Genomic DNA, 22,199 nt, shown 5'->3' on the forward strand with positions numbered 1-22,199 from the left:
ACATCATTTTTTTCCAAGGTGTGATTTTATCACATATGAGAGCATTGAGTATTACATATTATCTGGCTCCTAAACCCGGGCACCTAGGCCTCTTAAATCTTTACCTTTTTTTGCTTTCTTGGTTGGAGCAACAGATGGCGCTGGAGCCAAAACCTCCGTACTATCAGTGTCAAAATTAGCCGGAGGAGGAGTGAATCCCGGGCTGACTGAAACATACATATCCATAAACATTTAAGAGTTGTACAATTTCCAATCAAACGCATGTGCTAGTTCATTAATCCGCCATAATTCTGGTTTACAACCTGCCAAACATGTCTCCAAAAGCGTCTGCAGGTAAGTGATGTTCTGAAGACGAGTAATAACCTTCATCTTCATCTCAGGGTCTTTCAGCTTGCAAAACGCATTTACTACCTAAAAAAAACACACAAACACACACTAAGTCAAACTTTCTGTCATTTCTGAAGTCGGTGTTGTCACCCTGGCAACCCTTTAACGAGAGACAAGTATAATCAAATAGATTACAGAGCGAATTTGTATAAAACACTTGTTCATTCTTGGATAAAATGGGTGCACTGACCTCTCTGAACCAGTTGATGGTGCAGAAGAGCAAAGAGCAGAGAAACTCTCGCTCTGCCTTAGACAAACTTTCTATCTTCTCTATCACCTCCATGTTAGTCAGGATGAGAGGACAGCCTGCACCAATACAAACAACACAAATAATTACTTACATCTTTTTTACTGTAAACTGAATATACACCATAAGAATGCTAATATCAGCTCTCAGATATTTTTTTTTTATATTGATAAAGAGCCTTCAGCAAGCTTATACATATCCCTTTACAGCAGTTTACAGCAGTGTTGGACAGTAACAAAGTAAATGTAATTCGTTACTGTGCTTAAGTAGTTTTTTCGCGTATCTGGACATTACTGAAGTATTTCCTTTTACAGGGACTTTTACTTTAACGTTAGAAAATCTTTACTACAGTTACACATTTACAAGTCAAGATCATACTTTTTACTCAGCTACATTTTAAGAAATCAGTCATTTCTTTTTTTTAATGAGCGAATAAAAACGCGCAGCGAGCTACCAATCAGGGTCGAGGGCACGCTTTGTTTTAAACTTGTTTTAATTGCCGCTTGGTGGTATCTACTCATCACCAAAATACAGTTCAGCGTCAGTTCAACAGCAAGCAGATTTTTTTGTGAGAAATAAATGATAGAAGAAGTTTCTAACTTGCCACAGCACCCGTGGCTTTATTTGCAAAAATGTTTTGAAGTAACTGACGTTTTTGAAGTAATTGAAAAGAATATTTCAAATCAGTGTTGGACTCATTAATATCATTCTTTTAATAGATCGTTGTGCTTAGAGTAACATTGGAGTCCTTTCACATCAACTGAGACGATAAAGCAAAGAGTCTTGGGACAAAATGATAATAGGAACATTATAGCCATAATAAATCATAGTACTTTGGATAATTTTGTCTTCAAAGTACATTTGAAGACAAATACTTTTGTACTTTTCTCAAGTGAAAGTTTAATGGGAGCATTTATACTTTTACTGGGGTAATATTTTACCTACAGTTTCTCTACTGTTACTCAAGTACATGGTTCATGTACTTTGTCCCCTACTGGTTAATAGACTTGACTGTGTATAAGAACAATTATGCCAAACAATATAACAGCTATAAGAAACATAACAGGCGTGTGTGAGGTGTTGGAGAAAGTGAAGACAACTGTATGAATCAAAAGCTTTTCTAAGATTCAAGAGTTATTTAGACAAAGGCTGAAAATACTCTGAATACTAGAGACAGACTAGAGTTAATATGTGAAAATAACTATTCAGAGAAATTAATAAGATATTAATAATGTATTAGATGGAGTGCATTTGCCTTGCAACTGGAACTACGTTCACAGATTTGCTGTTATATAAAGACTAAACACCTCCTGACCAAATAGCTTTGAGTATTCAACAGTAATTTATGATATTAATCACACGCACTACTGTTATATTAAATAAAATAATATTACAGTGTTCTATTGTTTTTGTGGCAGTAATTAAAATAGACAATATATGAAAATCCTATAGTGGCAAACACCAGGTAAATGGAGCATTTCAGTAATACATTTTGCAGTAACAAAAGTTCAGTGATTGGTTTATTCTGATCATTAAATAATTTCTTTTTTCTCTACTATTGTCCTTCAACTTGGTGACTCTAGACCAAGCTAGAAGTGCCAAGAATGAATGGCACAAGAATGAATGCACATCTAGTTCAATTGCATTTGCCAAAGGAGTAATGATTTACTGATCATTTGAACAAGCACTGACGCAATGCTCTCAGTAAGACAACACTGTATTATTTTGTCGTGAGTCCATGTCTACTTCCTCCTGTTACAAAGAGGCCATTGTTCTCTGGCTGTGACAGACTTAGGATCGAGTGTCAGAGTTAGAAAATATCAGCAATGTGTACAGTCAACTAGGAGGAAGAACAGTTGTGGCTGCTCAGTTGTATGAATGACATGAATAAAAGTCGCCCTGGAAAGGCGTTTCTGACAAAATCGCTGTAAATGTACATTAATCATAATGTTCATTGGCTAATGTTAGTAATATCTAACTGCATATATTTGCTGATATTCATGTCTTATAGATTGAAGGATTGTAATTAGATCCCAACAACTAGGTTTTATGAATCAGCATCAGGCACATGTGTGTCAGTGCTGATATCTGATACAGACTGAGGTTGTTTTATAAAAAGTAATACAAGACCAACAAAGTCTTATTTTAAACTCAATAATACAGACAAATAGATATTTATATCTAATTAATTGTATTTATATCTAGTTAATTGTAAAATAATAATAATAATAATAATAATAATAATGATAATAGTTAAATGACAGCTGCATTTCAAAAATCCATTACATGTATTAAATTTACACATGGAATTTAGAATTCTTGTTTAAGAAAATGCATTTCACAGGAGTTCTGTATTGAAGGCAAGAATGTTAAGCCATGTTAAGCCTACAGAATAGGTATTGTTAAAACTAGCACTGTCAAAGTTAAGGAGTTAATAACGCGTTAACGCAAATTCTTTTTAACGGCACTAATTTTATTAACGTGCGATTAATGCGGCACACATTTCCGTTTGACCATTTTTATTCAAAATATAAAGAAATAAATATAAAAGAGGCTAAATTAAAACCGTCAACAAAACAATTTACAATGTCCTTTCTTTACTAATATATAAAAAAAATAAAAATAAAAATTATATTAAATCAAGCACCAAAATCCGCCATGATGCACACATCCGGCAATTAAAATCATCCGTGTGGAAACAACAAAAAAATGCCGTTTAGAGTTCTGATGATTTACGTAATTTAAAAACACCTTCATTACTTTAAAACATTTACAATAATATTTGGTCTTCATGCTCCAATTTGAGAAGGATTTCACTAATAATAAACATTTGCATAAAGCATTAATATTAGTCCATGGGCATGTTAAATAGAAGTACATTAAAAACAGATAAAAATCTGCGATTAAGTTGCGATTAATCGCGAGTTAAATCATGACAATCGTGCGATTAATCGTGATTAAATGTTTTAATTAGTTGACAGCCCTAGTTAAAACTAATGTATGGTGTGCCTAAAGTACCAAATTATCCCGATAAAGATTTTGTCCTCTACTGGTGAGATTTTAATTAGTCATATCAAATAAAGTGTCAGTTCACTAAACATTTGATAATACAAACTAAAAAATAAAAAAGAATTATTTGTCTAGAGCTTCAGATTATACACTATTTAGAGTAAAATTTCAATCAATTAAACAAGCATGCTACAATAAAGTGTGTTTCCAAGATTTCAAGTGCCACTGTAGCAACACATTCTGAACTCCTAATTTTGCTTATTACTTCTGCTTCATTCTTATTGTAAAGATCTGAATGTTTTTGTACATTTAAAAGAAGAAGTTGACATCATACTGTTCGTCCAAAGCTGCAAGACTGTGTGGAATGTGGTGTGCATTTCTTTACCTACTGTTTTATATTTTTCATTTATGCGGTGATAAAGGAAGATGAATTTGTGCTCTGGCTCAATTTCCAAGGTCCAATTACAGATTTGTGGGTCTGTGAGAATATTTGAGTCCCATGAGGGTCTATGTGGATGGTGATGTGAGAGTGTATTTGGGTTGAGTCTGACCTAGAAGAGCATCGATCTCCTCCAGGTCACCTTGGTGTTGCTCCTCCTCACACAGCCTCAAAAGTCTGAAGAACGAGGACAGACACAGAGGAGAAACATGTCTGGGGAAGAAGAGAAGAAGGAAAAGAAAACACAAAAAGAGAGTTTATTTGTATGCGAAATTAAACAACATATTAGTGAGCCCTCTATTTTTATTAAACATTATGGGAAAGAATGTGTTGCTGCTATAAAATAGCCAAAAAATTAACGTTTTAATACATGCTAGTACAAAATAGAACACAGTGTCTGTTCTGACCTGCCGTCTCTGTTGCTGTCTGTTTTGTGCAGTATATCCTTAGCCATTAGGGGCAGCAGGTTAATGGCTATTCCTCCCTGACTCTCATCTTCATCCAGATTGTACATGACTGAGGCAGTGAATGGAACAGTTCTGCAATACACAAAGGCAAGAACATTAGCAACAACAGGAATATTTTGTATGACGGGTAAAATCATCTCCTATAACAGTGAAGTTTCAATTATGGTTACAGGAAGCAATCAATATCAAGTGCTTGGTCTTGTACTTCAAAATATTGCTAGCTAAAAATATCACAGTCAAAAGTTCATATAGGGACCCCCTGCCACAAAACATCTCGTCACTGCTGACTGTACGGAGCAAAAAAATCCTACTATTTGATCATCTGGGCTGATATACATGCTGAACAATTCAATAAAAAATCTATTTTCTTCCCTTTCAATTTTTCTTTCTTTAAAAATGTGTGTTTGCACCACTGCTTCAGAATGTGCTACACAATAACGCAAGATTTGGGTAACACAAAGTTGTACATGTTTATGAAGTGCATTAAGGAGCCATTGTGTGTAAGATGAAGTCACATGTCAAATTGTTTTTTATATTATATATTCTTTTTATATCACTATTAGAAATGACTGTGCGATACTGTATTTTGTGTAACTTTTTTGTGTAATCGTCAAACTGTCAGTTTTTCATTTCATCAAATAGTTTCACAACTACCATTCTAGTGTACACAAAAAATTCTGTACACAACACTGTATTGAGTGAGGCCCCCACCCTGGTATCTCTGGTCCAAGGTCCACAACAAAGTCCTCCTGGAAATCCTCCAGCACACTCTTGCCGATCCACGCCTGCCAGAGGACAGAACAGAGCAAAGTCCAGGTACTGATAATAAATTCAGTGGCAAAAAAATGGGCAAAATGGCAACTGTTTATTGGTTTAGCAACAAATCGCTGGGCAGAAAATGAGCAGGAATTAAACAAATGAACTAAGAGCTCCTGTGCCAACTGTTTGGGGAGAAACTAACAAAATATACTTTTTTTTTTGTGAAATCTGTACAAAATCATAAAATCATAATTATTAAAATCATAATAAAAAATAATTAAAATCATAATTATTATGTAAAATTAATTCACACCAAACTAACACTTGCCTGTGTGGTGTGTTGGGTGTTTTTTCTTAAAAGATTAAACATTATTTGTTTATCTGACTCGCTTGATGTGGCCCATTAAGGGCCTGATAACAAACTCATAATAAAGCAAGATGAGATCTACATTATTTGTTTAATTCTTGCTCATTTACTGGAATAATCTAACTAAAAGCTTAATATTTTGCTATTTGGGGATGGCCCACGTTTCTGCCAAGGAGTGTACAGGTTTATACACTGCTTATGCATTATATTGTAGTATCTGTGATGCTCTGACCCACCTTGTGCATGTGCATGTATGCTTTTCGTACACACATACTAAAGTTATTATCTAACTCTAATATTGTACATTAGGGTCTTTAAACTTCCTCGTATGCAGTGCATAAACAGTGAGAAATGAGAATCAACACAAAATGTCCTGCTGATGAAAAGAGACACACACCTGCACCAGTGGGTCCAGTCTGTGGTTGTGCAGAAGGTTGGCCAGTTCGTCATAATACAGTGCGGAGGCCTCGGCTGAGCCTTCACTGCACGAGCGCACCAACTCCAGAAGCGTAGTCACCTTGCCAAACACACATCGCTATAAGTAACCACACAAACATAAGCATGAACACGCATTCAGTGTTAAGAATTGCTTACCTGTCGCTGTGTGTCTTTAGGCAGTGTACCTCCCTGAGAGCCCTCTGATCGGTCTCTGCAACACATGATAAAACGTGTACGAATGGATCTGATATATAAAAGCAAACATTTCTAACTATTTAGGCATCGTCAGGGGAAAAATAGCTTCAAAACTGTAGGAGGAAACCAAAAAGGGTAGAGATCATAGTTACATGTAAAATTCAGCTCAAATGGCTTTTATATGAACAAAGAAATTCCTTTGTATTTTCTGAACATACCATTTCACATTTAGTTCCAATATGCTGTTATAATAACCTCCACCTGTACAACAGATTGCGTAGTGCGAGTGTGGACATTTGTACATTTTAGTGATAAGGGTGTTAGTAAAGTCAGGAACTGATGTCGGGTGAGAAGGACTATGGTGCTGTCAGCAGTCAAGTTCATACCAAAGGTATTCAGTAGGGTTGAGATCAGAGCTCTATAGCAGGTCACTCAAGATGTAAACTGTATCTGGACACGGGCATTGTTAGGCTGGAACAAGCATAGGCCTTCTAGTTCAAGTGAAGGGAAAATTGCAAGCAACCGCATCTAAAGACCACCTTTACAATTGTCTCCTACTTTGTGGTAACATTTGTGGAAGAACCACATTAAACTAGAAAAGTCAGTGTGTCCCGAAGTGTTCGTACCTAAATTTTTCTTTACATGGCTTTTGTTTCGGTATACATGTGCAATCCTTTTTACATAGAGAACATAGTTCAAATCCGAGTTCCTTCATTAACGTAGTAAGTGGTGGACCACGTTTGTTTAGTTTTTGCCTTGCACTTTGAGCGAATTTCTTTGGAAAACATACAGAACAATTACAGGGGTGTAAAAAGAAACTAGAGTTAGCGCAGTGTCATATATCATGTTTACCTTCGTGCTGCCATACTGGCCACCATCATAACAGCACCGATGATCCCAATACGTTTGTATTTAGGCACTGTACTGGACAGCTGCTTTCGGATCACTATGTGCATGTCATCCTGCAGACAATAAGATTCATTTTGTATTTCTTTTGAATTTGCAATATACGATTAAAAGACACATGAAATCAAAAATACAGCTTTTATCAACAAAGCTCTCAGAACTAGACAGGCGTAGTTCATTGTATGTTTTTTGGAAAAGCAGATTTGATGTGTAGTTTTTTTACAGGGAATATTCCAGTTTTTTTGTCCCTGCTCAATCAATGTAAAACCGACTACAATCATAACCTGTTCACAAATTCCTCCCAGAAAAAGTAAAAAGTTCTTCTTTAAAAGAAATTCAATATACAGTCAAAAATAGAGCTTATTTTTACAGCACATACTTTTTCTGCACATTTTAAAAATGAAAGTAAATTGTTGAAGTTCTAGTTTGGGGTAATAACACACATCTCAGGGATGCAGAAAAGAGAGATAAATATTAATAGAAACACACCTGAATATGGCTGCCATGCTGGTCTTGTCCGAATGCCAAACAGCTGAGCACATGGAAGAGACGCCGGATTTGCTGAGGACTTAAGTTGTCCATGTAGTCCAGAATTCCCTGCACCGCAAAACCGCATGACACAAAGTTTCAGCCGCTTTGGATGCACACAGTTAATTTAAGTTTTTTGAGTCTTGTTTAATGACACGTCACTGTTCATGCTCCAAAAAAATATATAAATATAGTAGCAGATTTTATGAATATGGTAGTGTATTCATTCACATATACAATACAGTGCCCTCCACAATTATTGGCACCCCTGTTTAAGATGTGGTCGTGTACTTCTAAAAATTCTCCTTTTTTTTTTAAAACAACATAGAACCCAAATGCAAAAAAAGAGAAAAATCCAACCTTTCATTTAAGTACATTACTTTGGTGGTAAAAAAATCACACATTTAGAAAAAAAAACTTGAAATCATGTGTGCCACAATTATTGGCACCCCTGAAGTTAATACTTTGTACAACCTCCTTTTGCCAACAAGACAGCACTTAATCTCCTCCTATAACATTTCACAAGATTGGAGAACACAGAGAGAGGGATTTTTGACCATTCTTCTTTGCACAATCTTTCTAGATCATCCAGTGTCCTGGGTCCTCTCTTATGCACTGTTCTCTTTAGCTCGCCCCACAGGTTTTCGATTGGGTTGAGGTCTGGGGACTGAGATGGCCATGGGAGGACCTTGAGTTTGTGACTGCTGAACCACTTTTGTGTAGATTTTGCCACGTTTTGGATCATTATCCTGCTGAAAGACCCAATGACGACCCATCTTCAGCTTTCTGGCAGAGGCCATCAGGTTTTTATTTAAAATATCCTGGTACTTCAAAGCGTTCATAATGCCATGCACCCTAACAAGGTTCCCAGGGCCTTTGGAAGAGAAACAGGCCCACAGCATCACAGATCCTCCACCATACTTCACGGTGGGCATGAGGTGCTTTTCGGCATACTCATCTTTTGTTTTACGCCAGACCCACTTAGAGTGTTTGTTGCCAAAAAGCTCAATCTTAGTCTCATCTGACCAAAGCACACGATCCCAGTTGAAGTCCCAGTACCGCTTAGCAAACTCCAGACGTTTACGTTTGTGAGTGTTAGTGAGAAAAGGCTTTTTCCTTGCATGCCTCCCAAACAGCTTGTTGGCATGTAGAGAGCGTCTGATGGTTGTTTTGGAGACTCTGTGACCCCAAGATGCCACTCTTTGATGCAATTCTGTGACGGGGAGCTTGGAAAATTTTTTTACTTCTCTTACCATCCTCCTCACTGTGCGTTGTGGCAAGATAAACTTGGGACCTCTTCCAGCCTTGTTTGTCACTGTTCCAGTTGTTTTAAACTTCTTAATGATTCCTCTGACTGTAGATACCAGCAAGTTAAGGCGAGTGGCTATTTTCTTGTAGCCACTGCCTGACTTATGAAGGTCGACACACATCTGCCTTACTTGAATGGTGTGTTCTCTTGTCTTTGCCATGTTGACAAATGGGTAAGAGAATTAGGCCTCTGTGTCATGTCATATTTATACCCCAGGGAAACAGGAAATCATGAATTACTAATTAAAAGTCCCTAGATACCCTGACCAACCTTAGCAACTACAGAAAAATATATTAAAAAAAAAAAAAAACAATAAAATTTTTCAGAGGAAAAGGGGTGCCAATAATTGTGGGACACATGATTTCAAGTTTTTTTTTTTCTAAATGTATGATTTTTTTTACCACCAAAGTTATGTACTTAAATGAAAGGTTGGATTTTTCTCTTTTTTTGCATTTGGGTTCTATGTTGTTTTAAAAAAAAGGAGAATTTTTAGAAGTCCACGACCAGATCTTAAACAGGGGTGCCAATAATTGTGGAGGGCACTGTATACATAAATAAATTGCCTACGAGTTTATAAATCAGTAGCTTAGGTGACTGGGACAAGTAGATCTCAATCTTCTTGCCTTTACTCATATCAGTGCAGCTCTGCTTAATGTTGTATTCACAGGCTTCAGAAATAACTGACAGCCTGATTCATCATGGCCACATGTTTACTGTTCAGTGCTAAATTAGGTTGCTTGTTGAATCTGCATGCAGAAAGCTGTGTTTATGTGTATGTGTGTGTGTGTGTGTGTGTGTGTGTGTGTGTGTGTGTGTGACCATAACATTGTGTGTACAAACATAACATTGAGCATGCTAATAACCGGTTTTGTTTTACTTCATTTTTAAATTCCTCTCCCAGGGAAAAAAAGGAATAAAAGTCTGGGTCAGTTATGATCTACAGTCCGAGTAAATCATGTAACAACAACCATGTTACCCCTGAGAAAAACAGCAATTATCTCATAGTTATCAAATAGGCTTAAACCCTCATTAATGATTAAAGTATGATATGGCACTGTAATTTTTTTAATATGATGATTATTCAGCTTACATTTATTGCACTCTGTCAGACTACTTCACTTGACATTTATATTTAAAAAATCTAAAAACAGATATTAGACAAATTTTATAATAACCATCAGCTCAAATATTCATGAAAAGTGAATTTCCGTATTCACTGGTTTTGCTCGCCATTTTACCCGATATATACGCAAAACACCATCAGGACATATAAATACAGAAAACGATCCATTTCTCTAATTCTAGGCACTTGTCCTACTACCCCTACATACTGTACCTCTTCCTTTTGTGCAAGGCAAACTGCTTTACACAAAATCTATTATAATTTTTTTTTTATTCTTATTATTATATGTCTTGCTGTTATTTTGTGTCCTGGTAGCTTCACTTACCAATCAAATTCGTTGTGTATATAAGCACACTTGTTCAGTGGTGAATCAGAAGGAGCTTTATTGCCAAGTAAAAAACACCTACTCCTTTGTTTAAAGCTGGCAGTGTGTGTGTCTGTGACTCGTACCTTAATAAAGACAGCGTACTGGGCCATCTCTGTGGGCTTCTGGGATACCAATTCACACAGCAGCTCCAGAGCCACGTCCACCTCTCCACTCACACCACTGCACACGTGTGTGACCAGGGAACCCACCACTTCCTAAAAAAAATATATATATCATACTATGTATTTCAATCATTCATTCATTTGTTTGTTCATTCATTTATTCAACTAAATCTATGCTTTATTTACAGGGTCATAGTGGATCTAAAGCCTGTCCTGGAAACACGGTGTGATGTAGAAATTAGGGCTGAAATGATTCCTCAAGTAACTCAAGTAATCCGAATACAAAAAAAGCAAATAATTTGCTTCGATGCTTTATTTAGTCCATTTAACTACACACAGAGCACTGCGTTTCCCTATGGACCATTATTACTGACGCACCACCCGCTAAAACTCTAGAGATATGCTCTGGACAGGGAACACAAAATATGCTGCAGAATGAAAAATAAAGGAACGGGGGGAAAACAGCGAGGGGTGAGATGACAAAGTTTCCAAAGTTTGGGATCATTTCAAACTAAAACAAAGAAAACACTGTATGGTGTGTTTTTTGGGGTTTTTTTACGTTTTTTTTATTTGAAATTGATAGTTATATTTTTATTTATATTGGTTTTATTTATATATTTGTATTTGCATTTTGATGTAATATGGCAATTCAATAAATGGGTTTAGTTTTTACAGATATTCTTTATGCAATTTCAGCAATAAAAATTTTAATTTCCCTAAAAAAAAGAACCAAATTACATTTTAAGGGACTCGTCTTATTTTCTCTTGTATATTTGGTATTGCTATTTAATAAAGCAAAAGTACTTCTTATCCAATTACTTGATTAATCGGTAGAATAATCGAATACTAAAATAATTGATAGCCGCAACCCTGATAAAAATACCCCCTAGATAAGACAAGCACCATGCACACGCACACACACACACACACACACACACACACACACACACACACACACACACACACACACACACACAACCATAACAAGTAATGGTTTTTAAGTATAGATCTAATCTTTTAGCAGTTATCACAAGGAATTAATTTGCAGGAAACAAAAGTCATAGGAATGTGTTGGGAGGTGCGACCACCCGTGTTACTGTACCTGTTGGCAATAGGAGTCGAAAGCAGTGAAGGCCTGTTTGTAAATGTGTCCTCCAAACGGCACAACACAGCAGTCTGTAGAACGCAACAGCCCCTGCGCCAAGGACAGGATGCTAGGAAAATATCCGCGCATCACCTATACAAACACACAAGAACGCATACTACGATACCTATACGTTCATAATGATCCCATACAATAGAAACACACATGCAGAATGAAACAACACACAGGCATGCATACAGTAAAAATGCAAACTGACCTGAGAGTAATCCCTAAAAGTTTTATTCAGTAGTGCTTCGTGAATGAGGCCGCCTCGCACTTTAGCCTTCAGCACTCTCTCTGCCCCGCGTCGACTCTGGTTAGCGTTAGTGGAGTGGAGAATCAGCAAAACCAACAAGTCAACCACCTGAAACACCAAAATAAATAACAGGGTAAATAAAACCAGATTATAATGTAATAAAAATGATAGGAAGAAAAATCCTATAAGAAACTCTATACCTTATGATCTTCAGGCTCAGTGACACTCTCTATAGCCTAAAATGAAAATAAAAGCATTGCTGTGTGACTGTTGCATCACGTATAAGATTTACAATATAGTCACTCTGAGTCTGTTTACCTTGAGCCAGGCTTCAGAGATGGTCTTTTGAAAGCGCACAGCTGACTTAATGACTTCCAGGACCAGAGCCACGCTGTCCTTACTGCTGCATGCAGGGACACTGGGGGTCCTGACACCACATAGATAGGGGATGATATATTGAAGTATTTTAACATTGAGAGACCAAGTTGTATTGCTTTATACAACTAGCTATGTATATACATTTATATGTGTGGCATGTTTTATTCCTCTTATACCACAGCAATTTGCCTACACTATATTATTACTTATTAAAGAAGTGCAAATCTTGTATTTTATCTGTGTGTTTACGTTAAATGTTGTGGATGTTCCTTGAAACAAGCCGGTGCCTGTTTTCACTTACATTATAACAATAAAAAAATCTTTCTTTCACCGGTCTCTGTTTCTGCTCTCGAAGTTAACAAGATAATAAAATTTCAGTTTGTCATATACACTGCAAAAAAATGACCTAGAAAATGTTACCTAGTTAAAATATTGTGAAAATAGTCTAATTGATTAAGCATTTCCTATTAAAGAATTACAATACACCAAATTCTAAGCCATGGTTTACAATTTTGCGCTAAAAATGATCTGCCAATAAAATAAGACGAATCACAAAATAGTAACATATGTCTTAAAACAGGGTTAAGATTTAATTTGGTTTATTTTATTTATTTCGTGTCAAAAGAAATAAATGCATTTGACTAGATCCGAGGCATTATAAGTAGCGAAGATGTTTTTTTAGCGTAGAAAATCAAGTGACCAATCTTCAAACCAATCAGAATGTAAAATACATAATGCTGTAGATTCAAATTATTAATTATTAATATTAGTGAATAAAGAATTTTGGGCTGTACTGCAAATCATAAGCACTTCTGGTTTCATGTGTGTCTTTTTCCAGGAAGTGATTTGCCAATAACACAGACTGGATGTTAGTCAGCATACATATAAAGCAATAATTAATAACACTAACAGCATGAAGCATGAGCGAGTCTATTACCTCAGAGGACTAGAATTTCAGAAAGATCTCTGTGTTCAGTTAAAAGAAAGTACAAGGCAAAAAGCCTCACAAGCCCTGAGAGCGTAGGAGTTGTGCATATTCCAGCGAGCTCAAGTGATAAATTCCTTCTCACCCTCTGTTCATTTTGCTCTTTTCAAGGCTCTGAGAAGCCTGTAGCGCTGACGACAACACACACTGCTCCAACTCAAGCTTCTTTCGTAAATCACACACCACCTACACACAGGTAAACACAAACACACACAGTGTAGGACATTGCTTAGTTCTGTAGATTGATTTTCAGGCCATGACCGAGCAAACCAGTATCATGATTTATTTATTTATTAGTCCAGACTTCAAATCGCTTCTGTAAGTTGGTCTGCATCTGCGAAATGCCATGATTGGACGTAAACGTGTTTACATACACAGGTACTTCCTGCGCATATTAAAATTCAAAGAAAGTGTTGTAGTGGAAAATGATAGCCACTTAATTAACCATGCTTTGGGAGCTCTGACCTCATTAGCATCAGAAGCAGAGATGGAGTGTAAGATGAACTTCACTACCACAGGGAGATCCTCCAGCTGCACTGCGCCGACTGTCGCCATGACAGCACCCCGAACCTGAGACACAACAAAACAGAGACAGAAAGGAGGACAAGTAAGGAAGTTCATATCTAGGGTACCGAATATGTAAAGTATATTGACCAGCTTGTTCTATTCCAACGATTACTGTCACATTTACATTTTAAAACAGCACACTCCATACTCAAACACGACAGAGCAAAAAAAACAGATTTCTGAAAACATAGTCAATTTTTAATTAATTAAATAGAAAGAAAAGGATGTAACAAATTTGGATTTTAAAACTGATTTAAGTATTCGCATAAAACGTAACTACTTGTGAATTTAACTTCTCTGGATCATCTTTGTAAAGTTTCTACATTTTGGCTGGAGGTCACTTGTGGCAAGTCTAATAGATCAGACATGATTTTGTAAGACACACACCTTCCTATATTAGGTCTAGTCTTCTTTCGGCTGTTCCTGTTAGAGGTTACCACACCGGATCATCGGTCTCTATACCACTCTGTCACTCTGCCTATTTTAAACCGACTACCTGCATGTCTTCCCTCACCACATCCATAAACCTCCTCCTTGGCCTTCCTCTTTTCCTCCTTCCTGGTGGCTCAATCCTCAGCATTCTCCTACCGATATACCCCATGTCCCTCCTCTGCACATGTCCAAACCATCTCAATCTCGCCTCCCTTACCTTGTCTCCAAAACGTCCTACATGCGCTGTTCTTCTAATAAACTCATTTCTAATCCTGTCCATCCCAAAGAAATATATGGTGTAGTCTAACAACTATAAATGTATAATCAAAGCAAAATCCAAACCATTAGGGTCAAAGTTACTGGCTGCAGAGCTCAAAGACAGAATTGTATTAAGGTACATTTCAGGGTAAGGCAACAAAAATATTTATGTTGCATTGAAGGTTCCCAAGAGCACACAACAGAGTAATTGGTGGAGTTTCTAAGAGAAATGACCAAGATTGTGAAACTAAACAATAAATGTGAATAAAATATTATCTGATTTAAAGACAACGATTCCGTTAGGTTTTTATGGGAGCATTAAATCATCACTTTATCGCCAGCCGGACATACTGCGTTCTAGAAAAAGTATTGTACAGATATGTGTGTTCGCAGTAAGCGGGTGGGTACCTCAGACAGTAATGCAGAGCTGAGGTTAAGGCTGGACATGGCATCCAGGATGGGTACAGTCAGCTGGGTGTTCTCCTGGAGTAAGGCACTGAACAGAGAGTGGGAAGTACCTCAGAGTCACATGATCCTAACAACACTCCTTATCATTATGAGATCAACCTAAGCACGTCAGCTCGTTTTAAATTGTAGTCGAAGTAACAACAATCCAGAAAGGACTAATTATGCTCAACGTCTAGACAAAACATGAATTTATACTGTAAGATTTGGGTTAACCATGGGCTTTGCTAAAGTAGAAGGCATACTTAAGGTCCCTGGCCATGTCTCCATGTTGTGAATCCTCCAGTATTTCAGGTAAACTGGAAATGATGTCACGCTGGATCTCAACAGGAGCTACAGACACAAGCTGCATTATCTTACTGCTCAATTCCTGCACACACACACACACACACACAGACACACAAACAGCATATGTGAAACACACGATGAATGTAATTACAGCTGGCCAAAGGCAAAGCAATGCTGATACACAACACAAAAGAATTTTTTCAGTCATTTATTCTCTTTAATCTCTTTTTGTGGTTTTTTCAAGCATGCCTTAAATTTAAACACATATACACATCCAGTTTAATTTGTGGGAAGTAGAAGGTTTAGATTGTTGAAAATATATTATGAATTAATTCATTCGTTTTGTACAAATTTACAGACCGCCTCAACTCCACCGCAAGCTAAATCAGAAAGAGCTCATCCACAAACGGCTTAAAAATCACAAAAGTACTTATGGAGTTTGGTCCGAATTTCAGTTGAGTCAATCCTAATCCTAATCCTAATTTAAACAGTCTGGGAGAGGCAGCCAGCCCTCAATAACCATCTCTAACAAAAAGATGTCCAAAACCATGATTATCTTTTAAACAATACCCTATCCTGTCCTGCTGGGGGGGCTGGCACCAGCAACGGTGTAAGTACCAGTGACTACCACCTGCTGACCTCCGGCTCAATAGTAGTATCACCCAGCCATGTGTTCCTTTACTCATTTAATACACTTCATTTACATTTAAAGGCCAAATCCTTTTTCACATAAAATGTCTGAGCAGAATTTGTTCTGCGTTCTTTTTGACTGCGATGAACCCAAAGTACTTCATGTATTTTGACACTGCTACGCCGTTATAAACGTCTTCATTATTTTTTCTTACAATTGTATTCTCAAAACTTCCCAATAAGACACTGTAATCACATCATTATATTACAGAGCAAAACAATGCATTTAGGCCTTCTGCCATTTCTCCAAGAAGTTTCTGAAAAGTTTTCTGTGATATAAATACAGACTTCGAAAACAGTTTGGAGTGAACCTGTACAAATATTTACAGATTAGCACTACAGATATTTTATATACCCTGCAATCCACAACTCGATCAAGCCACTTCAGCTGATTAATGATGAGGTGTGGAATATTCAGACCATCCTCTCCGACACTGAAACACACAACCAACAATTATCACCGGTGAAGCGATATGCTATTGGTCTGTATCAGCCAGACTGCACAGGACATTTATTTGCATCTCAGTTAATAAGGCCAATCGAGAATAATCGAAAATAATACACGCATGCAAAAAAAATAAGAACATATCCCAGCTAGATATTGTACAGGAGTGCAAATGAACAGCTTGAAAAGATAAGACAAATGCTTACCCCTCAAACATGAACTCTGGAAGCTTCTCAAACAAAGTGTTGATGACCTGAGTCTACAAAATAAAGCAGTTGTTCTTTATTAACTGGAGTATGATCGGGGTTTTTAACACAATGCAGAAGTGTCATTAAAACGTAGAGAAAGTTTGTGACACATTTAAAGATCTAGGGGTTACCATTCAGAGCAGAGTTCAGATAGTCAAAAGTGAAGAATTTTGATGCCCAGAATGTCGTATCTTTTCCACAGAGACATTCTCATTATGTTCATAAAAAATATCTCAGCTAATAATGGCATATTGCACGAATCATATCTGATATGCAAATTAAAACAATTTAAATAACTTTGGGACGGCTGGAAAAGCAGAAAGGTTTTTCTAAATTAAACTTGGTGACTCTGTGGTTAAGTTGCAGGGTCACTGATCAGAAAGTCAGGATTCGACCAGGACTAATGCCAAGATGTCACAGTTGGGTCATTGAGCGAACTCCTGAACCCTGATGCCACATCATTGCTGACCCTGTACTCTGACCTCAGCTACATATCAAGCTATGATTTATTTAAAAAAAAAAAAAAAAAAAAAAAAGATCCATCAATTCAAGTACACTCACATTTTATAGGAATTTCTTGGACATTAAAAAGCGTAAATCTACTTTGAAAATTACAGCTTTAAGGATCTAAATGTTCAATGGTCTAAAAAAAAATTAAGAAACAAAATTGTCTTTTCTTGCCTGCAGCATCTCAATACCCAGAAGCATTCGCACCAGACTCTCTTGAAACGAGCTTGAACTGTTGGGGCAGAAACACACAAACATGTAAACACCTGTGACTACATCAGCACTATGTTACTTACAGCACAACCATCTAAACAATGTCCCCATATTGCTTTTCAGTATCTACCTGGTGTCTCCCTCGCTTGCACAACGTGGCACACATGGAAGCAGGCAGTTCCTAAATATCTCAGGTTCTTCGATGTGTGACTCCAAGCCAGATATAAACTCCTGAATGACCTGCCAGAGGATTGAAAGCACTGATACAGCAATACGCAATTCCAATTCAATTAAACCATACTATAGAAAGTCTCTGATCACTCACATTGGGATATCTGGGATTTTTTCTTAGATGCTGCTGTAGTCTTTTCTGAAACACAACTTGGTCCACGGCTATTTTAAAATGAGAAAAAGTACATGATCAGACTCAAATGTGCTTCATCTTGCATATTCAATTATTACTATAATACTTATGCACTATTAGCTTTTTGAAGAAGAAAAAAAATGCATGTACCGAGAAAACACACTAAACGCTGCAGTGCAAATCAGCAGTTACAGTGTAACAGACAGATTAGTAGTTAGAGCTGGATGCCTGCAGCCAAATGTTAAAAGCTGTAGAGTAAGTAGATGCTAATCTTCAGTAGATCCTGATATCAAGAGTAATCTTTATCTCTGGAAAACATCTTACCGATCTCATTGGCTGTGTTGCCTTGTCTCATTATGACACCCGATTCCCGCAGCATGTGACCAAAAAAAGAATCAGGTACACCAGCAGATTTGGCTGGACGTCCAGTTGACTTGCTTTTCTTTGCTTCTGAGTAAATACAACAGATTCGTGTTTGTTTATTCTGAGATCGAGCACCAAAACAAAAGTTTTTGTTATAAAGGAAGTGTAACATTTTGTAACTTACTGGGAACATCCTGTAAGGCTGGAGCTTCATCGACTGAAACGAGCGATGCTCTTTTCTTTTTCCGCATCATCCTCAGCCACTGTTGGATTGTACAGAACACAATCCAGGTTGAAAACGTGTTTATGTGAGCGGCAGTATTATCATGGTTTAATGATATGTACATTCGTATGATGAACAAAAGTATCTATTTATTTATCTAGAAGACGGATAAGATTGCTGAAGACGCTTATTGCTGAAGACGCTGACAGAAGAGGAGTTTAAGATGTCTTTACAGTGCAAAGTGGCGCTTATGTAGCATCTCTCTGTTCTTTTTTCGATATTTTGTATCTTTTAATGCCAAAAATAGGAATTTGTTTCAGTTTAACAACAGTATGTAAACCCATATACACACAGAAACACTGCTTTATTTACTTTTCCCTGAATCCTGACATACACTATAAAGCCAAAAGTTTGTAGACACCTCACAATCATATCCATAAGTGTGACATCCTATTCCAGATTCAGTCAAACTTTGCTATTAGAATAACCTCCAATCTAGTGGAAAGCCTTTGCACTAGAAATTAAATGTAGCTTCGAGAGCAGAAGTCATGAGAGGAGGCCTGGGGGAGGGGTGTTCAGATGGGTTACAGTGACAGGATTTCACAAACCATGTCTTAATGGAGCTCGCATTGTGATGCTGGAACAGATTTGGGCACCTTGTAAACATCCAGTAAACAGGAAGCCTTATTTCTACCACATAAATACAGACATCCTATACAGGTGAAGCGTACTGTATATGGGTATGATCATCAGATATCCATCATCTCCAGGCACATCCTAAATTCCAGAATAATCATGTCTCCTAAATCATAATAAACATCTTCTAAATCCCAAATGAACTCATAAACACCAACAAAAATTCCTCATGAAAGATTAATCTCAAATACATACATTCGACCTGATAATCATTGTAGATGTAGATATCTGGAGTGCTTTCTAGAATAGCTGCCACTATAAATCTGCTAGTTATCAAACACACACACACACACACACACACACACACACACACACACACACACACACACACAGAGTAAACTTAACTCAACCGTCGGCTGTGATCCGTGAACCGTCTTTCACAATCAACACACACTCACACTCGTACTCATAACTACGTATTTACTTACATTCAAAACTCAATGTATAACAAAAGCTTTTTGTTCTGGATTCTTCTTCTAGATGAACCCAAGACACACTCGAGGTGTAGCAGTGAAGATTCCCGCGCCTACGTTTCGTAAATCCGTAAGGAACCATCGTTCATTTTCTAAACCAAATTAAAAACGTAAATAACACAAATCTTGGTTATACTTTTATTCAGTTCAAATTGTCTGCATTACTTGTGATTATATGTATAATAATGTTAATGAATATATGCATGTGTTTGAATATAATATACGCGCATTCATCTAAGGACAGATTATAATTTTCCGAAATATTTTGAGATGATCCCTAACACTCGTGGGCGTGTCTCCAAAAATGGGCGTGTTCCCAAAGGAAATAAATGCGCGCACGCCTCGTTTTGACGGCATTGAGAGAGTTTGGTTGCTTTCCACTCTGTGTGTTTTTGTACCGTGTTGAATCTGGTAAACTCGCGAGCATGGCTGGTGAGAAGTCGTTTTATGACATCAAGGCGAAGACGCTGACGGGCGAGGAATTTAAGATGTCGTCTCTGCAGGGCAAAGTGGTGCTGATCGAGAACGTGGCGTCTCTCTGAGGCACCACCACCAGGGATTACACCCAGATGAACGAGCTCCATGGGCGCTTCTCGGCGCAGGGACTCGTGATTCTAGGGGTGCCCTGCAACCAGTTTGGCCATCAGGTAAACACACCAAGTTCAACTTGAAATGCTTCAACTAACTTTTGTTTGTTGTTTGTGTAATGTAAGACGTTGTGGGTGTGGACTGGTGTAGGCGCGCATCTGGCGCCGTAGAAACACACAACAGTGTCTCATTTCAGCTCTTCCCCCATGGCACATGAGCCCTTATTATGATTAAAGTTTTATGCTCGATATTCAGGAGAACTTTATTCTTACTCAGGATGTTGCACTGGTAATTTAATTATAGAATAAATGAGTATTAATTTAAGTAAGTGTAAAGGGTTGCCTTTTTATCCCCCTTAAGTAATGTGCTTAGTCATGATGATGAATCAGAGCATGTAAGTCATTTTCTCATGGTTATGTTCTTTCCTGTCTTTTACAATAATAAAGTTTTTAAGTAGAATTTTATCTGTTAAACTGGTCAAATTTAGTTGGCCATTGAGACTTTTCCTAGTAAACATTTTTTCTGTTGTTCAGCTGTTTTGAAGTTTCTGGTTCTACATTCTATAATTTAGTAATGAAGTATTTATATTCATTATATATACACGTTTTGGATGTTATGTAAAAGTCCTGACATTTGTCCCTTTCAATGGACAGCTTTTATACTTTGCTGTCTTGTTTCAGTTACGCTTGTCTAGAAGTGGGGAAAAAAAAAAAAACCTGGACTGCTGTAATAAACATTTGATGTTACTGTGTTTCCTTCCTTGATTAAGAAACTATAGTCTCCAAAGTACAAAACAGAAGTTTTCAACTCTGACTCTTGTTCTTAATTTTTAGGAGAACTGTAAAAACGAGGAGATCCTGATGTCCCTGAAATACGTCCGTCCCGGAAATGGCTTTGAGCCGAAGTTCCAGCTTTTGGAGAAGGTCGACGTGAACGGGAAAGACGCTCACCCTCTGTTCGTCTTTCTCAAGGAGAAGCTTCCGTTCCCAAGTGACGAGCCGACTGCCTTAATGGGCGACCCCAAATGCATCATCTGGAGTCCGGTGTGCAGAAACGACATTTCCTGGAACTTCGAGAAGTTCCTTATCGGCCCAGATGGCGTCCCGTTCAAGCGCTACAGCAGAAGATACTTGACCTGCGACATCGAGGCAGACATAAAGAAGCTTCTGGGCATTGCCATATAAAGCATTTTGTAGTTGTGTAGTCTTGTGTAGCTCGTTGTGACGTCTCGTGAACGATGCTGCTGTTTTGGGACTCTTTACTTGATGATGATGCTCTTTTAAACATTGTGAGGGGCGATCTGATGTTCTGTAAAAGTCTTAACTCCACAGCTGCATCGAGCTCGTGCATGGCACAACAAGCCCTTTGTGGTACAAATAAATGTTATTTCCAAAACTTGAGTTTGTAATGCTTTTTCTATTAATAAATCCCCCAACCCTAGCCCACACTATCTTCCAGTGGTGGACAATGTTATTATAATGTTACTGTACTTAAGTAGCTTTTTCATGTATCTGTACTTTACTGAAGTATTTCTATTTGGGGGGACTTTTACTTTAAGTGCAGCACATTTCAAAGTCAAATATCTTCATTTTTACTCAAATACATTTTGCAAAATTAGTGGTTTCTTTTTATTCGCGTGAATAAAAACTTAACTGGTAAAACAGTACACTTAATTACATTTGAAGACAAATACTTTTTCTACTTTTACCCAAGTGAAAGTTTCAAAGGAGCACTTTTACTGGAGTAATATTTTACTTAGTGTATCTCTACTTTTACTCAAGTACATGGTTTGTGTACTTCGCCCACCGCTGCAATCTTCTTTCAGTATCTACTACATGTGGCCGTTCAAAGATTCAATTTAGTAACGTTAAAAGTGTATGTTGCTCTTTTAGGAAACCAAATCTTTTTTTTTTATGAAAAGCCAGTTCCCTCAAGCTGCGCATAGTCACAAAC

At 37.3% G+C, this 22,199-nt stretch overlaps 2 protein-coding genes across 4 annotated transcripts in view; one reads left to right on the top strand and one right to left on the bottom strand.

Moving 5' to 3' along the window:
• The window catches only part of fancd2 (FA complementation group D2), a 31,286-nt gene extending 11,578 nt beyond the window's left edge, over nucleotides 1-19,708 (bottom strand). The window contains exons 1-27 of one of the 3 annotated variants that reach the window (XM_046858236.1): nucleotides 19,614-19,708; nucleotides 18,451-18,529; nucleotides 18,228-18,350; nucleotides 17,865-17,932; nucleotides 17,670-17,779; nucleotides 17,501-17,558; nucleotides 16,778-16,830; nucleotides 16,482-16,560; nucleotides 15,394-15,518; nucleotides 15,092-15,179; nucleotides 13,892-13,996; nucleotides 13,512-13,612; nucleotides 12,382-12,490; nucleotides 12,264-12,299; nucleotides 12,025-12,171; nucleotides 11,766-11,900; nucleotides 10,625-10,756; nucleotides 7,704-7,811; nucleotides 7,161-7,270; nucleotides 6,270-6,324; nucleotides 6,073-6,192; nucleotides 5,261-5,334; nucleotides 4,490-4,621; nucleotides 4,195-4,295; nucleotides 578-693; nucleotides 303-411; nucleotides 105-206 (exon numbers count right to left, since the gene is read on the bottom strand). In XM_046858236.1, coding sequence (XP_046714192.1) covers nucleotides 105-206; nucleotides 303-411; nucleotides 578-693; nucleotides 4,195-4,295; nucleotides 4,490-4,621; nucleotides 5,261-5,334; nucleotides 6,073-6,192; nucleotides 6,270-6,324; nucleotides 7,161-7,270; nucleotides 7,704-7,811; nucleotides 10,625-10,756; nucleotides 11,766-11,900; nucleotides 12,025-12,171; nucleotides 12,264-12,299; nucleotides 12,382-12,490; nucleotides 13,512-13,612; nucleotides 13,892-13,996; nucleotides 15,092-15,179; nucleotides 15,394-15,518; nucleotides 16,482-16,560; nucleotides 16,778-16,830; nucleotides 17,501-17,558; nucleotides 17,670-17,779; nucleotides 17,865-17,932; nucleotides 18,228-18,350; nucleotides 18,451-18,520 — 2,566 coding nt within the window. In that variant the 5' untranslated portion in view covers nucleotides 18,521-18,529; nucleotides 19,614-19,708. Of the gene's footprint in view, nucleotides 1-104; nucleotides 207-302; nucleotides 412-577; nucleotides 694-4,194; nucleotides 4,296-4,489; nucleotides 4,622-5,260; nucleotides 5,335-6,072; nucleotides 6,193-6,269; nucleotides 6,325-7,160; nucleotides 7,271-7,703; nucleotides 7,812-10,624; nucleotides 10,757-11,765; nucleotides 11,901-12,024; nucleotides 12,172-12,263; nucleotides 12,300-12,381; nucleotides 12,491-13,511; nucleotides 13,613-13,891; nucleotides 13,997-15,091; nucleotides 15,180-15,393; nucleotides 15,519-16,481; nucleotides 16,561-16,777; nucleotides 16,831-17,500; nucleotides 17,559-17,669; nucleotides 17,780-17,864; nucleotides 17,933-18,227; nucleotides 18,354-18,450; nucleotides 18,530-19,530; nucleotides 19,586-19,613 lie in introns of those variants that run through there. The other 2 variants (XM_046858220.1, XM_046858227.1) reach the window with 2 other exon arrangements.
• Nucleotides 19,709-19,999: 291 nt separating this feature from the next.
• On the top strand, nucleotides 20,000-21,641 carry gpx1b (glutathione peroxidase 1b). Its single transcript, XM_046874187.1, has 2 exons — nucleotides 20,000-20,305; nucleotides 21,080-21,641. Exons 1-2 carry the CDS (start codon nucleotides 20,084-20,086, stop codon nucleotides 21,428-21,430), a joined length of 573 nt encoding a protein of 190 aa, XP_046730143.1. The 5' UTR covers nucleotides 20,000-20,083; the 3' UTR covers nucleotides 21,431-21,641.
• Nucleotides 21,642-22,199: the final 558 nt, after the last annotated feature.

The sequence above is a fragment of the Silurus meridionalis genome, chromosome 1, assembly GCF_014805685.1.
Source record: "Silurus meridionalis isolate SWU-2019-XX chromosome 1, ASM1480568v1, whole genome shotgun sequence".
Lineage (NCBI taxonomy): Eukaryota > Metazoa > Chordata > Actinopteri > Siluriformes > Siluridae > Silurus > Silurus meridionalis.